Genomic DNA, 16,269 nt, shown 5'->3' with positions numbered 1-16,269 from the left:
CACCTATTGCAACTTATTCAAAATTCTGAACAAATTGCAATTTGTTTTATAAAACCAAACTGTTCAACTGGTCAGAAATTTGAACAAACTGCTGTAGAAAACCACAGTCAAGTCGTGAAAGTGCAAGGTGATAAAATAAAGCATACTTACAATCCTATCAGACTTTAATTCCACTTCAATGTTATTATGAAAAATCAGTCTAACAGTTTGTATAGAAATTTTATTGTTATTGTCATGCTAAAGGTGATGGATAGAAATTTTGAATTGCTATAAAAATGTCTAAACTAAGCTTTCATACAATTTTTCATTCGAAAAGTCTTCTATATTCAAAAGAATCAGACATCATTTGAATTAAAACATCTTATATTCAGTAAAATATATGTGAAATTAGAATACGTAGTTAATAAGTTTCCATGGGAGATAACCTAAAACATTATTCTTTTGAATACAGAAGACTTTTCGAAAGAAAAAAATGATTATCTTTTATGTAATAAAACTCATAACTTCTTTTATATTGTTTATTGCTCAACCTTTACTAACCAATAACGAAGCAAGTAAGTTGTCATAGGAATTCTGTGTGGTACTTTCCTGATGAGTCAAATACCGCAAATTCAGAAATTATTGCGAGCACTAATTATTGCGATTGGTGAAAAATAGGCAAAAAATAAAGTTAACAGTAGTATACCGCTGTTCAACAGTCATAAATGTGAGATTAATTATTGCGAGTTCAGGAAAATCTGCATACAGATGATATGATCAAGTCGCATTATTCGCATTGATTAAAACCTCGCAATAATTTCTGAATTTACAGTAATATGGCTGCCTATGTGTGACTGAATATTATATTCTAATGTACTGTAATGGAAAAAAGTTGAGGTTAGTGGAAACACTAGGTAAGGAGGTACCTTGTGAGGTACTGGTCAATTGTGGACTTATATGCTGTTAAGCTACAAATATCGATCAGTGTTAGTGGAAACACTAGGTAAAGAGGTACCTTGTGAGGTACTGGTCAATTGTGGACTTATATGCTGTTAAGCTACAAATATCGATCAGTGAATTTGAACAGGGTACTGTTTTTAATTGAATTATCATTGATATGGTCATAATTTTAAATTAACTGTTTATAAAACTTTGAATTTTTCGAAATATAAAGGATTTTCTACACCAGGAAAAGATAACCTTAGTTGTATTTGACAAAATCTTTCGGAATTTAGGTCCCCAATACTCTTCATCTTAATTAATCAATGAGTGATGGTTTTTACTTAGAAGACATTTTAAGATCCCAGTGAATAAATTACACAGAGAACAATGGCTATTGTATTTGTTCAATAGAACGAAAGAACTGACAAAAGTTTAAATACATTGACCAAGAGAAAGTGATTCTATGGAAAAGTTTCATTTCTTATGCAATAATATTGGATTAACTTCAAAAACATTAACCATTAAACAAGAAATTATGATTAATGTGTCCATAATAATAATACAATATCAAATGCAAGTTTCGAAGAATCAGTTGTTATATCCTTTGCAAAAATTTTCAAATCAGAATCTTACATTACTTTCAGATAAGTCCTTAGTTTTTGATCTTCACTAATCTTCCATTTCTAGTATTTTACCAAAATAAATTACTACAAAGCTTTTAATTAATTAAGTTGATTTTTTCTTTAATCTATTTTTTTAATTCAAATACCTCTGATTTGATAGATTTTAGAACACTGTCAACATAAAAGGTAATGAACAAAATGTTAACCCCTCCTTTGTTTAAAATCTTATTTTCCAAAAATTCATCAGTTTTAGGCAAACTTCATTTTTGGTGTTATAAGTAACTTATAAGTATATAATAATTTTGTGGCATTAAGATGTGTCAATAAATAATGTATTCAAAATTAAAATTTGAAAATTTATGCGAAAGAAACCAAAGGAACTAAAAATATTTTCAGGACACTGTTTCAAATTTCATAAAAATTGCACATGAAAGTTTTTCATACTATTTATTTGAAAATGGATTGTTTTTTATAGAATATATATTGAAGGTATGATAATGGAATGACTTTGGTCCACATGCTGAAATTCTTTCATACATTTATAAGTGTAGTTACCGTATTTAGTCGTGTATAGTACGCAGTGATATATAACACGCACCCACTTATCATCCATCCAAAATCGTGGAAAAAATTTTAATAAAAATGAAAAGAAGAAAAAGTAAAAAAAAAAAAAAGAAAGTAAAATAAAAATTTAAAGTCTAGTTCACTGTAAAAAGCCTTTAAAAGGAAACACTTAAACCATGTATTTAATCTTCATTTAAGTCTATTGAAAGATAAAATAATATATAAGATTGAATGTTTAATCAAATTGTTTAATTAAATAATTCTAGTGTCATAAACAATAAAGTCGTAGAGCTTTTATCATGTAATGACATTTATTAATTTCATAAAAGTAAAGTTATCAATTAAAGATCCCTTTTGAAATCAATGTTTGTCTAAGTTTGTCCAAGCTGATGCACTGTTCAAATATTATAAAAGAAATAATTAGAATGTTATTGGAAAAAAATTATACCTCAAACATTTTTCTAAGTTGATTAGCAGTAATTAAAATTTAATAACTCTTTAATCCAATATTTTCTTTTCATTGATCATGTTGATTTAGAGCACTGCATGAGGTTATTATATTGAACACCTGTTTAAAGTTGCTACACACCCATACTTAATCCTTAATTACATTTTAATCTCATTCTGGATGTCACACGAGTATTTTGAATATTCAATCATGAATGAAAAAAAAATTATTATAAAAATTATACAAATAAACAAATAAAATAAAAAACGTATAACATATAACAAATAGTTGACTACTCCCTTGAAACAGTCAAATATAATGGTATATTCTAACCTCTAACATTACTCTTAAGTTGAGCCTTTCTTCAAGAATCAAATGATGGAAATAAAGCAGCATAGTTGGTTTCAAAAATATAGATGGATATTTTAAAACAATAAAGATAACTCTACTGCAATAAATTCTATTTATGAATAAATGTGTCTTTAAATGAAAACAAATAATTGATATTACATCAAAACATAAAGTTTCTGTTTAATAGGGTTACTATTATAACCCAACGCAACTTGTTATCACTTTTGACAACCGAGAAAAGGACAGTAACAGAATGGAAGCCAGTTTCTCTGCCTGCGTGCACCCTGGTTCTGAGAGTTAAATAGTCTGATAAATTGTCTGAGGGTATCAAAAAATATTTTAACACTTGAACTTGATCATTGATCCTACTTAAAGTATTAAGTTGGAATTAAATTTTAAATCCTGAGAACACTGAAGATGGTATATCTTCCCATGATACATCCAAATAATCACCATCTGGTCCAACAACTTTAACCCATGCCTTTTGTCCCTTCGTCATTTTGACAATTACACTAATAGATCCTGACAAATGATCATCAGTTGCTTCATTGTCTACTACATTACAAGCTATTTGTATTCCATCAACCACAAAAGCACTTGTAAATTCTTGTTTAGGGTGAGACACTGATGTCCAGGAGAATGTGTATATCCCATCTTCTTTACATGTAAACTTTCCTGTTGTACCATCATAGGCACTACCAATGTTAAGTGGTACAACATCATATATAACTACTGTTTCCTTATTTAAAGCTTTCTTGTCAGAAGACAAATGTGAGAAAAAAGCATACTTTAATCGATCTTTTCGTTCAAATTCCTGATTAAATTCTTCCATTTTTACATCAAAGCTTGCCATACTTTTGTCCTCACTGTCTCTAAATAATGTCAACATTTCCTCACTTTTGTTTTTTATGATCTGATCCATCTGATCTGTTTTAATTGATTGTCTTTCCTCAGCATGTTTAAAGTTGGCTGTTATTTCTGTATTCATCTGTTCTGTTTTGTTTTCTATCATTTGTGTCATCAGGCTTTCCATTGCTGTCTTCACACCCTTTTCAATCTCCTGTTCGATGTATGCCTTTAAATGTTTATTCATTTTAGACACATCCAAGTCAGCTTTCAAACAAGCTTTCATGTTGTCCATTATTGGCATAGATATGATACTACCACAGTGTTCTCCATCACAGGAGTCTGATTCAGATAAGGACAAGATTTTGTCCACTAGAATGACATGAATGACAAAAGTCATGAATATGCCTTTCATTCTGAGCTGTTTCAATATACTACTGACTTTTGGTAACTAAATTATTTATATACACCCAGCTGTACTATTCGCTTTTAATTTTTATGTTATTAGATGTCTTCTTATTGCAAAGTATATACTTTGTATATAAGTTGAAACAGAGTCCTTTTCCATGTGACATATAAGTATTTTATTTTTGGTATAACACTTACACAATAATTTAGTGAATTTTCATCGTTTTTCTTCATAGTCTACTCCATATAATTTTAAATGGACCCTTTGGTATATTTATAATTTCCATGCAACAAGAAACTTATAAGCATTTAATTTAAGCACATCAACTCAACAACTATGTAATATCAGTGTGTAAAGGAAGTAAACATTTTTAGTGATAGGAACCCCACGACAATTTAAACTGAATGACCAGGAAGAAGTGAAGAACATCATCACATGACTGTTACAAAATCTGATCTTCTGTAGTACTATTCAATTACCACTTGCTGTCAAAATTGTGCAGTTCTTGTTTTATATTCCTTTACAGAAAATGCATATTTACATATAAAGGGTCACTAAACATTTGGTTTATCACCATAGACTTAAAACTTTTAAATTATTAGATTCTACAATGGAAAGAGGGTCAATAGTACATGGTTATTTTAGGGATGTTTTATGGCTGAAAGGAATTGTTACCATAACATGATTCATTCAAAGAAATCATTGCAATTTTTATTCAATCCAAACTTCCATGTTATATTTTGCTATTCTATAGCATAAAGAGAAGACAAAATATATTGCCTTGTCTCTCAGAAGACATTTAGTGTTCTAAAATCAAGGATGACAAAAAGCAAGGACGTCACATTTCTGCATGTATTCAACATTAAGCCAATAGAAAAATGCTATTCTTTCTTTTTGCTTAATGCTTTGCTAATCAATTCAAACAACACAAAATTTTTACAAATAATTAAACATAGATTTGTTCAACAGCAGGTATCACATACAGTAGCTGGTATTTCACCAGAGAAGATTATTGAAAATTGATGAAACAAGGAGATGTGGTATACATGTCCATGAGATAGTTACTGAACAACACACTTAAATTTGAAAAATTGATGATTCTTGACATCAGAAGTGCTTGTACACTATGATATATATTGTTTGACCTTGAACATACAGGATTTCAACGAATTCACATTATCAGTTCAAGATGAGAATTGGTATTTGCCCACTTATGTTTCAATAGTAGCTTTCAAATGTTTATCACCTTTTCGGAATAAATCAGATGATTAAGATCTACATCCAATCTGGTCCTCATTACATATTGCTTTTTAAAAGATTTTATCAATAAAATTCTAAAATCTCTGCCTTTTTCTTGTTTTGTGTGATACTCAGGATGTTTTCTTATATAAGGGGATGTGGTATACATGTCCATGAGACAACAACCAAATAACACACTAAAGTAATGTTTCTTTACATCAGAAATGCTTGTACATTATGATAAGTGCTTGTACAAATGATTGTGTACTACAAACAGGTGATTTATTAACATAATATGGTGGGTACAAGACTTATACAGTCTTACTTGTGTCTATATTAAGATGAGGTATTATTGTTTGTAGTTATAAAATTACTTGCCTATTTCAGCCTATTAGTGTATATAGTTCTACAATGTACTACAATGTATCATCTTTTATTTGCAGGGTTTAAAAATATTTTTCTTCATTGTTGGAGGACTGTATCTTCTGTACCTAGGGTATCTGTTAATCAGAGCTTATGCAGAGCTGAGATCTATGTCATATTTTGGTAAGAGCATGCACAAGTACATATCCAGGAGTTCATGAAACTGTGATGTGAAAGTTTTTCTACGATATTAAAAGTTAAATTACATGATTTTATTAAGTGTAAGAGAATGTATATATGGTTTATAGTATGGCAGCTTCTTTAAATTATCAATTCCCACAAAGACTTTACTGTTTTATTATCTTGCCTGCTTCCGTTGTTGCGATGTTAGAGATTGGTATGACAGTCAGGCTGTGGCTGCAAGGGAATATACTGATAAAAACATTTTATATTTCAGAAAATTAAAAAGTTAGACAATGCCGACATATTTTGTTTATAGATGGTTTCTTACTTTGCTTCCTTCTGGCAAATCCTTCAGTTGCTATTGACCACTATTGCATACTTAAATGACTTCTTAAGGATGTTGGCTGCTCTGTTTCAAAATAACTGACTTTTTAAAAGACTGTTATAAATTGACAGTATATAAAAAACGGGACTTTAAAAGTAGAAAGAAATGACAGTTCCGTGATTTTGTTTTTGAGAAATAATCAATTGAATATTTGGCAGGAAATGTTTCTCTCTAGATCTTTCATACATTTAACTTTTACACCTTTTTTCTTTCAAAAACTATGAAAAAATAACAAGGATTTTATAAAGTTTTCAAAAATGGCTTTTGAAACTATATGTAATAAAATTATGAAAAGAAAAGTAGAGGTAAGTGGGCAAAATTTGTAATGGCAGTACATGTATATGGATAAGAGGATTCCGAATATCTGGCAAAAAGTCAAACACAACAGTAGCGAACATCCTAAAGTTAATGTTAAATCATCAGTTTGTCATTTACCATCAGAAATAGAAAATAATCATTGTAAAGTGAACCAGTCTTTCTGGCATAAGTTGTTTGACCTTGACCTATTGTTAGATCAGTGTTGAAGTTTTTATTGTTAGGTCAGTTCCTCAGTTAATATGATTAAAAGGTGGAGTCAATATGTTTGGTTTGTAGCATCATTGTAAGATGTACGTGTCTGTATGAGATAGGTCACCTCCCCTCAACCTAATAATTTTTTATGAAACAGTGACCTATAGGATGTTTTGGTGCTTAAGTCAGTTTCTCTGCTAATATGATTTATAGGTCCGCTATATGTGACCAACCATGTGATTGTCAGGCTTATGGAGGTTCTAGGGTTTTTTATTTGGTCTATGTATTCATTGTAATGTGTATATGATTGTCTAAAAGGAGTCACCTCACATTGAGCTCAATTTCATGGTTCAATAATTAGATTATAGTTTTCACGCTTGTAATTTCTCAGCTACTCTGCGTAATCAATCAACTACAATGTTATATTGTAAGCCTACAGTGTATATTTCTGTCTTAACTGGGATCAGCTTATTTTTTTTGTCATTGTTTAAATAAGTTCATTTAAATTTAATGCATAGTCATTTTTGAATTGCTTTAAATGATAGTTCAACCATATTTGGTCTACAAAATCAGTGTAAGTAGGTTTATTATAAACATATAGTTCAATGATCAGTGTTTAGTTATCATGCATAGGTCAATTTCTTAGATACCATGAGTGATACTAGGTCAACAGTATTTGATCTATAAAATTATTGTAAGGTGTACATGTCTGCCTAAAAAGTCTAACTTGACCATGCAGGGACTACACTTAAAGGTCACCCAGAATTTTGGCTGGGCGAATATATTTGATCAACCTGATCGCCCAGCAACCAACTACCTACACCTCAATCCTCTGGGAAATAAACCTTGGTACAGGCACAAAAAAAATAAGTGAATGCTTCTAAAATGTTATCCAAAATGCTTTAATATCTGTGACTGTGAATTCTTTTCTTTTTTTCTATGCTTGTTTTCACTAATAATGTTTTATTTTCAGATTTGAGGTTAAAGTTCATGACGTGTTTGATGTTAATAGTGTTGACAATCAGTATTACAATAACAGTGATGAGATATGGTGCTGTAGCTTTACAAGATAGTTTTGTAGCAGAATTGTCCACAAACTACAAAAATTCAGCAGAATTTGTCGCATTTTATGGTCTGCTCAATTTCTATATGTACACAATTGCATTTGTGTATTCGCCTTGCAAAAATGCAATTATATGGTAAGCTTGTTCAGCTTAGTTTGAAAAAAAAGTTTTTTCTTTCTTTTTACATCTATTCCATATTAAAATATAAAAAAGTGGTATACTTACCAATGAGACAACTGTCCACCAGAGACCAAATGATGTATCCAGATGTATGTGCAAAACAATGAACGCAAATCAAATATGATAAACAACATTAAAGGACAACCACTGAATTACAGGCTCCTGACTTGCTCAGGTTAATTTTCATGTCAGTCCAAAAAAAAAAAAATTGTAAGGTTCTATTCTTTTGAATTTTTTTTTAACACAGTATCAATGACAGGGGCACAGAAACATCATATAAAACAGTGATTTCAGTGATAGTTGTGGATGGAGTTTATCTTTTCCTTAAATAGCCAAAATAATATGTTGCTTGAAATAAGCAAGACTAAACTAAAAGTGTTATTTATCTGGCAATTTAAAAAAAATCCTTTCTCCATGTTAAAATAATGTTGCTAATGACCATTGATCTGTGTTTTTTCCATGAAGAAAAATTAACAGTAGTTCAAAATATTACTTTCAAATTTTTTGTGATCATAATAATTTTCTTTTACAGAGAGCAATTTTAAAGACAGTCCTGGTATGAGCATGTTGAATGACTCTGATGAAGATGTGCATTATGGGTAGGTTTAATAATTAGTCTATGATTAGTGACATGGTTAAGCTATTTTGCCTTACCACTTTTACAGACATTTTGAATTTTGTTATGGTATAAAAAGCACTTTGTTTAATTTTGTTTGGTTACAGAAATTCTTAATTCTACAGAAGTTTTCATTTTGTGAGATAAAGTTGACTTACAAAAAAAGAAAACATCAAAAGAATTCTCCATGCAAGTAAAAAATGTTTGACTAAGGTCATATGCATAAATATTGACCTGCAGTAATATTGGAAACAGTTTTGGTCCTTCAGTTGAAGATTTGGTTTTTTATTTTGGTATAAAAGAATAAGGTTAATTAGACTGCATTGGCACTCATACCACATCTTCTTATTCATATATGCAATGCATTTTAATAATAAATATAATGAAGAAGTAGGCTTAGCTTTAGATAATGAATTATTTGGTCAAACTCATGTCAACATTTATTTTAGGTCAGACCAAGAAGAAACAACACTGACAACAAGTCGACATGTCAGTCGTTACCATGACAGTGATGAAGAAATATTCCGACGGTGAAAATGGTGATTTTGAAGCATTATTGGACAGTAGATCCGATCTGTGGTCAAGGGTACTCGTAGAGGCCATTTTGGATTGAATTTTGATAAAAGATGGCATTTATTAGTAGTGCAATATAGATTACTTATATTATTGTGTTTTTTACATTGAATGTTGAAACAAGTTTTTCAGTCAACATGACAAAGGTTTTATAACAGTGAATACCAGTTAAATCTCAAAGTAATACAGCTAAAAAGTCTTCAGACTGAAATTGTTTATTTGTTAATTTTGTTGTTAAATGTTTTATTTAAATTATTATAGTAAAGGGGCTGTTCCAGAATTAATAGTATATTGGGAAGGCACTTATATTAAAGTTTGATGTGTGGTGTTTGTTTTAAATAATCTATTTAAATATTATCCATGATGGAGTAAAATAAAAAATGCTTTCTGACCCCAATACATTTATTTCTGGAACAGACCTAAGAAGTATTAATACGAATTGTAATTAGAATATTTTTAGACTCAATATTTATAATGTCTTGGAAGCCAATTTGAAAAATCAAGGTAAACGTTACAAGATAAATTCAAAACATAAGAAGCTGGTTCATAAAAAAAATCCTGTTTATTTATATGTACAGTATTGTCCAAATAGAATTTTATACTTTCGTCCTGGAGGAAAATGACAGCTTAAGTAATATTGATAGACGGATGCCAAGTGATGACTTGAGACCTACATGACATGTAAGCACATAGGAGACGACGAATGCCAAGTGACGCCCCTAACACATTGTATGTGATCCTGGATACTACTGTGCTTTATGATTACCTCAAGACCTCTAACTTAAATTTGGAGATCCTCTTATATGATAGTTTCTTCAAGTGTTGCTCTTTAACCCTGGAACAGCTGGTGCCAAATTATACTCAACATAAACATGTACATGTATATACAACATGGGACCAAACGCTACAGTCTCTCAACTTGTCTTTAAGATGAAGACCACAATTACTGACCATATAAAAACCAGAACCAGACAAATGGCTAAACCTGACGCAAGTACTTCGACAAATTGATAAGGCTGTTGATAACAAAGGCTTGATAAAGTTTCACTTTTATTATATAATATAAGTTTGCCCTTTGGGAGTCAGTATCTCAGCTGGGAAAATTTTGCTCCAGGCCCTGTCGACGACACTTGGTATAGTGGGTAGCCAAGCCCCGTGGACATGGACACTCCGCCAATCAACTGGAACGCAGAGGGTTCCAAAAGGGGATGAAGCGATGCTTCATCTCGTAGCAGGGTGCTACGAAAAGGGGTTGAATTGACGGTGGAGAGATGAAAAGTAGTTAATTACTTGGGGATAAGAAGAGAAATTAACCAGTGGTGAATTTCGTAATGGTCCAAAGATCAGATGTGAAACAGCTGAGTGACCCCCAAGGAATTAAATAGGAAAGTGGTTGTAAGGGGATGGACTTAAAGTTTAACACCTTGGACACCTTCAATACTTCACTGATAATGAAAGATAGAAATAATAAAATATGTATTTATAATCATATGAATCAGTTTTTAAAATAAAACAAACAAATACATGATATTTAAAATACTCAAATGTTTAATATCTACAGGTATGTATTGTACATGTGCAAATGTACACTATATGGTATAAAATAAGAATAAAAGCAAAAATTATTTTACACAGGATATGACGTTATGGATAGATACAAGAATCATGATGATAACTTTTGTTGTGCCTTTTTAATTACATTTTTACTAGTTCTTATATAGCGACAATAACTATTTGAATTCCATCTACCTAATGTTTTAATTAAGTGATCCTCAATATTAGATTTTCCAGCTGTTGTAGCAGCTCCAATTCGAAATGAATGTCCGTTAAAGGACTGAGGATTATATCCACAGATGCCCAAAAGATGCTTTAACTTGCTGATGAAAAATTCTCTTTCTAGAGCTTTACCCGATTCGTCAATAAATAAAGCACTATTGTTTTGAGATTTAAACATGGTTTTCCTTACAATCAAATAATCATGTAAAGTTTTAAATGGACAACAATCATGATTTAGCTTGTGAAGTTGAATATCAACACCCATCCTGAAAGGGTCAGTCTTAGACTGCTTTAAATGTAAAATAACATAGTCAGAATAAAACAAAACATCAGATATACATAAATTGTTGTTACAATCAAATGATTTTGACCTGCGAATTGTAAACTCGCCACAGCGTAAGAAACCATAAAAAGCTACTGTAAAAGCAGTATATAACATCTGGTCAATAAAAGGTGAAAAAAATCCTTCTTTAAGCTTAACACATAAAAGTTGAAGGATATCAAAAGTTATGGGTAAGCGATCTTTAATGATCGGTTTCTGTAATCTTTTAATAGAAGTAAAAAACAAGGACAGTCTCTCTAAATTGTTACTAGAATTATTGAAAGGAGAACATATATTGTCCTTCAAGCATCTATGTCTAATTCCACATATGTATAGTTTAATTGTAGAGTACTGTAGTTTGAAATGTTGAAAGCAATGTGTAGCAAAATATATCAATAGATCTTCTGACACTGAATGAGGCTTGCTGTCAGTGACACTTATATTTAATAGCAAAAATTTAAAAAATGATTATAACCGGTCTCATATGACACTTTTGTCCCTTCAGAAATAGAATAATTCCATAATTTACTAACTGTTTCACTCAGTGCCACATTACTTCTGATGCACTTGGAACTATGCATGGACTCCGTTCTGCTTTTGGGGCCAGCTTGTGAAAACGGGTGATCTGTAAACGAGACAAAGCATCCGAAATTTGGTTTTTATAACCTGGAACATGTTTTGCACTAAAGTAAAAATTATATTTAGCTGCACACCAAGTCAGCTGTCTCATCAATTTCATAATTTCTAGAGTTTTTGATCTCCCCTTTTTCACAACAGCTACAGTGGCCTCATTATCACACCAGAATAATATTCTTTTACAAGACCACTCTGGCCCCCAAAGCAGTGCTGCTACAACAATAGGATATAATTCTAAAAAAGCTATTGAAAGGTTGTTTGTCAATGATGGTAAATCCAAAGGCCAGGTTGAATAAAAGAATTTCCCCTGAAAATAGCCCCCAAATCCTATTGTTGACGCAGCGTCTGTAAATAATTCCATATCAAAGCTACTTGTAAATTCATTTTCATGAAACATAGTAATGCCATTCCAGTTTTACAAAAAAACGTAACCAAAAATCCAAGTCTGTTCTACATTCTGTGCTTAAATGCACGAAATCAGACAAATCTTTAACTGTAGTTGACAAATTAATCAAATAAGAAACAAAAGACCTTCCAGGTAAAATAACCCTGGAAGCAAAATTTAAATGTCCCAATAACTGTAAAAGTATTCTTTTCGTACAAGATGATTTGTGTAATATTTTGCGAATAAAATTGCATATCCTTTGCACCTTATTATCAGGTAATCTGGTTTCAGATAAATTCAAAACATAAGAAGCTGGTTCATAAAAAAAAAATCCTGCTTATTTATATGTACAGTATTGTCCAAATAGAATAATAAAATAGTGAAGGTGATAAAGTTTTTGGTACTCGGTCTAGTGAGAACAACTAAAAGAAGTAAAATCAAGCTTATAGTCAGTGCAATTAGAGGAAACAAATTAACTTATGAAGCATTTTTTTGTAATTTCCAGTATCATGTGACAACCGTTTTGCAGTTGTTTGAACCATGACTCTTGTGTTCTATTGTAATAGGCATACTTAGCAACAATAGAAAGGCAGCATACCTTTTATTTGTTTAAATTGAAAAAAAAACAATTGTTATATCTAATAAATATTGAATGATTATTACTAAATGTTTCCAAATGTTTTGTAATATTAACTCAAATTCTGTGAAATTTTAGATATTCCATTGGAAAGATATTTTTCGTTTCTAAAAAGGCAATACTTTGTAAACCCCAAAATTAATAGAATCTGAAAAAAATTTAAACTTAATTTCAAGTTCTCTTAAAATACTGAAAATGAAATTGTCATTGTTTTCTGTTTAAAGATAAATAAGAAGGTGTGGTATGACATGTTTTAACAAAAAAGTTGATTAGACTTTGGTGACACTTTAATAATGAATTATTATCTGTCAGCTTTAGAAAGATTTTTTGGATTTAAATTGAAATTGGAAATAGTTACATGAAATTGAAAGGATATTATTAGTATTAGGATTCATGGGCAGTAGTATGTGAATGTTTGAGGATTCGTCATCTATCAGTGAAGTATGATTTTAAGAAGATTTATAATCAGATTGAGGGAAAACCGATAAATCACGTAATCAAGAGGATTTAAATGGGAAATAATGTTCGTCTCTCATGTAAAAAGATTGCTAGGTCCATATAGTAGAATTCTTAAGTGGACTTGTACTTTTCAATACTTATTCATAAAATATATGCTTTTTGTGCACAAAACAAATTGCATGTTTTTGTTAGTTGAGAATTTGTCATCAGTTGGCACATATGATGTTAACAGCATACCATATTTCAATATTTAATTTTATTTACCTCCATATTTAATAGGAACAGTTATCTAATCATTTCAAAGTTAAATATATATCCATTGCAGTTCAAGCATAAATTATCTTAATTCCTTTTGGGATTCTGAGTCCGGAGCGGCCAAATCAGAAAATAATCCGGACTCAGAATCATAAAGGGGATTAAAATTATCTGATCTGATGAAAACTAAGAAAATATCTTGAAATTTCTGGTCTATCATGTTTTGTGTTATAGGATTAAAGGAGAATAGTTGTGTACTGAAAGCTAGTCACCATAACTGTTCTTTTTAGAATATTTATTTAATTAAAAGTTATCTGCGGTTTTTCTGTAATTCTGTTGATTTTTGTCGAGCCTACGACTTTTGTCGCAAAAACGAGACATAGCGATCCTACATTCCGTCGGCAGCGTCCACAAATATTCACTCTGTGGTTAAAGTTTTTGAAATTTTAATAACTTTCTTAAATTATCCTGAATTTCTACCAAACTTGGACAGAAGCTTGTTTATGATCATAAGATAGTATCCAGGAGTAAGTTTTGTAAAAAAAAAACCGTTCATCTGTATTTCACTTATAAATGGACTTAGTTTTTTTGCCATTTAACATAACATTCACTCCGTGGTTAAAGTTTTTAAAATTTTAATAACTTTCTTAAAATATTCTGAATTTCGACCAAACTTGGACAGAAGCTTGTTTATGATCATAAGATAGTATCTAGAAGTACATTTTGTAAAAATTTATTTCCTGTTTTTCCGTATATTACTTATAAATGGACTTAGTTTTTCTGCCAGTTAACATTACAATAACTTTCTAAAACCATCCTGGATTTGTACCAAACTTGGACAGAAGCTTGTTTATGATCAAAAGCTAGTATCTAGAAAGACATTTTATAAAAAAATATTTCCTGTTTTTCCGTATATTACTTATAAATGGACTTAGTTTCTCATCCAGTTAACATTACATACAGTCTGCAGTTAAAGTTTTTAAAACATTTATTAGATTCATAAACCATCCTGGATTTTTACCAAACTTGGACAGAAGCTTCTTACAATCAAAAGATAGTATCTAGAGGAAAATGTAAAAATTATCTTCTTTATCATTTGTTCATTCAATAAATTTATGTTTATATGTAACTCTTTTATAAATCTATAGATTTGATTGCATACTGTATTCATTTTTTACAAGCATAACTTTTTTCATACATTTCAAACGTTTTATTTCATTAACTGTAAATATATTATGTGCATTCCCCTATCACACTGAAAACATAGACAACAGCAAAAGTAGGCGAGACACTGGGTTCCGCAGAACCCTTACAAATTTTTTAAAGATATTTTTTTTCTAATTTCACTTATTTTGCGTAGGGTAATGGTATTATTTTTCTATAAATTTTTTATTTTCATTACTTTTTTCCTTTGAAAATGGGTTTGTACTTATGCTGCTTTTTTTTTTTAACCTAAACTACAAATGAGCCAAGTATAATGTAATCAGTTTAAAATTTGAATTATGATTTTTATTCATATATGTAACTTATCTTAGACTTTGTATATGCATAACAAATGTATTTATTTAAAACACGAATTCATAATTTAATTTTTCACTTCAGTAATTAAAATTGTTTTAACATTTTTATATAGCTTATTTTGTACCTTTAAAAGGGATGACAATAATAAGAGAAGTTACAAAATGGGTTTTTTATTAGCCCTTTTTTTCAAGTGGGATGTCAAAGACTATCACTACAAAATCTAGGATTTGACACCCACATTTTTCTTATTTGTGTGAAAATAATATGTACTCGTAAACTACAGGAATGTGATAGAGTGAGTCAGCTACTCACTAAAGTGAAGGTTTGTTGTACCCCTGGTGCTCAGTAAGATCATGTTTGTTAGTCCCATCCATTGTCGTTAACTTGTTGAGAATGAAATATGTTTAAAGTAATAATATCTTTAGTTAGCTAAACGTTAGAATTGAGATATGAAATAAAAATAGCCAATTAATAGGTTGGTTGTATAGTTTTTTGGGGAAAAATTAGGAGTAAATAAAGGGTCTGCTATTCATAATAAGTGAAGCAAGAGAAACTGTTAGTTATATTCCCTATCAAACTGTAAGAAATCCAATTCTTTACAGACCATAAGCAAATCCCTTTATTCACATGTTTATATAATATACTGGATTGTGTAAACTTGCATTGAAACCATTCAAGCTATGTAGGAGGAGTTAAATTTTGATGGTATACTAGGATCATTCCTATGCACCAGACAAATGCCACTTGAAATGGGCAGGATAAATTCCTGTCAAGAACAAAGATGAAAGGTCAAGGTGAAATCCAATTTACTTCAATGTGATATTTTTGCTGTGAATTTTTTTTTTATTTTGCAGATTGAAATGCAATGTTTTTATTAGTCTGTCAGTCATATTTAAAATGTTATGTTTTTATATTCAAAATATGCTTAAGTTATTTCTATTTAACATATTGTTAAATATTGCATAGGATAGAAGTTATACAAAAAAAGTAATCCATTTAGATC

The 16,269-nt window shown here is 30.3% G+C and overlaps 1 protein-coding gene across 1 annotated transcript in view; it reads left to right on the top strand.

Annotated features, from left to right (window-relative positions):
• Positions 1–9,236, top strand: part of LOC127726020 (transmembrane protein 181-like) — a 65,666-nt gene extending 56,430 nt beyond the window's left edge. Inside the window, exon 9 of the mRNA XM_052233315.1 lies at positions 9,152–9,236. Within this exon, the coding sequence (XP_052089275.1) occupies positions 9,152–9,236 (85 nt within the window). The remainder of the gene's footprint in view (positions 1–9,151) is intronic.
• Positions 9,237–16,269: the final 7,033 nt, after the last annotated feature.

Source organism: Mytilus californianus, unplaced genomic scaffold (assembly GCF_021869535.1).
Source record: "Mytilus californianus isolate M0D057914Y unplaced genomic scaffold, xbMytCali1.0.p SCAF_15, whole genome shotgun sequence".
NCBI classification, from domain to species: Eukaryota; Metazoa; Mollusca; class Bivalvia; order Mytilida; family Mytilidae; genus Mytilus; species Mytilus californianus.
This window is presented reverse-complemented; position numbering and strand designations above follow the sequence as displayed.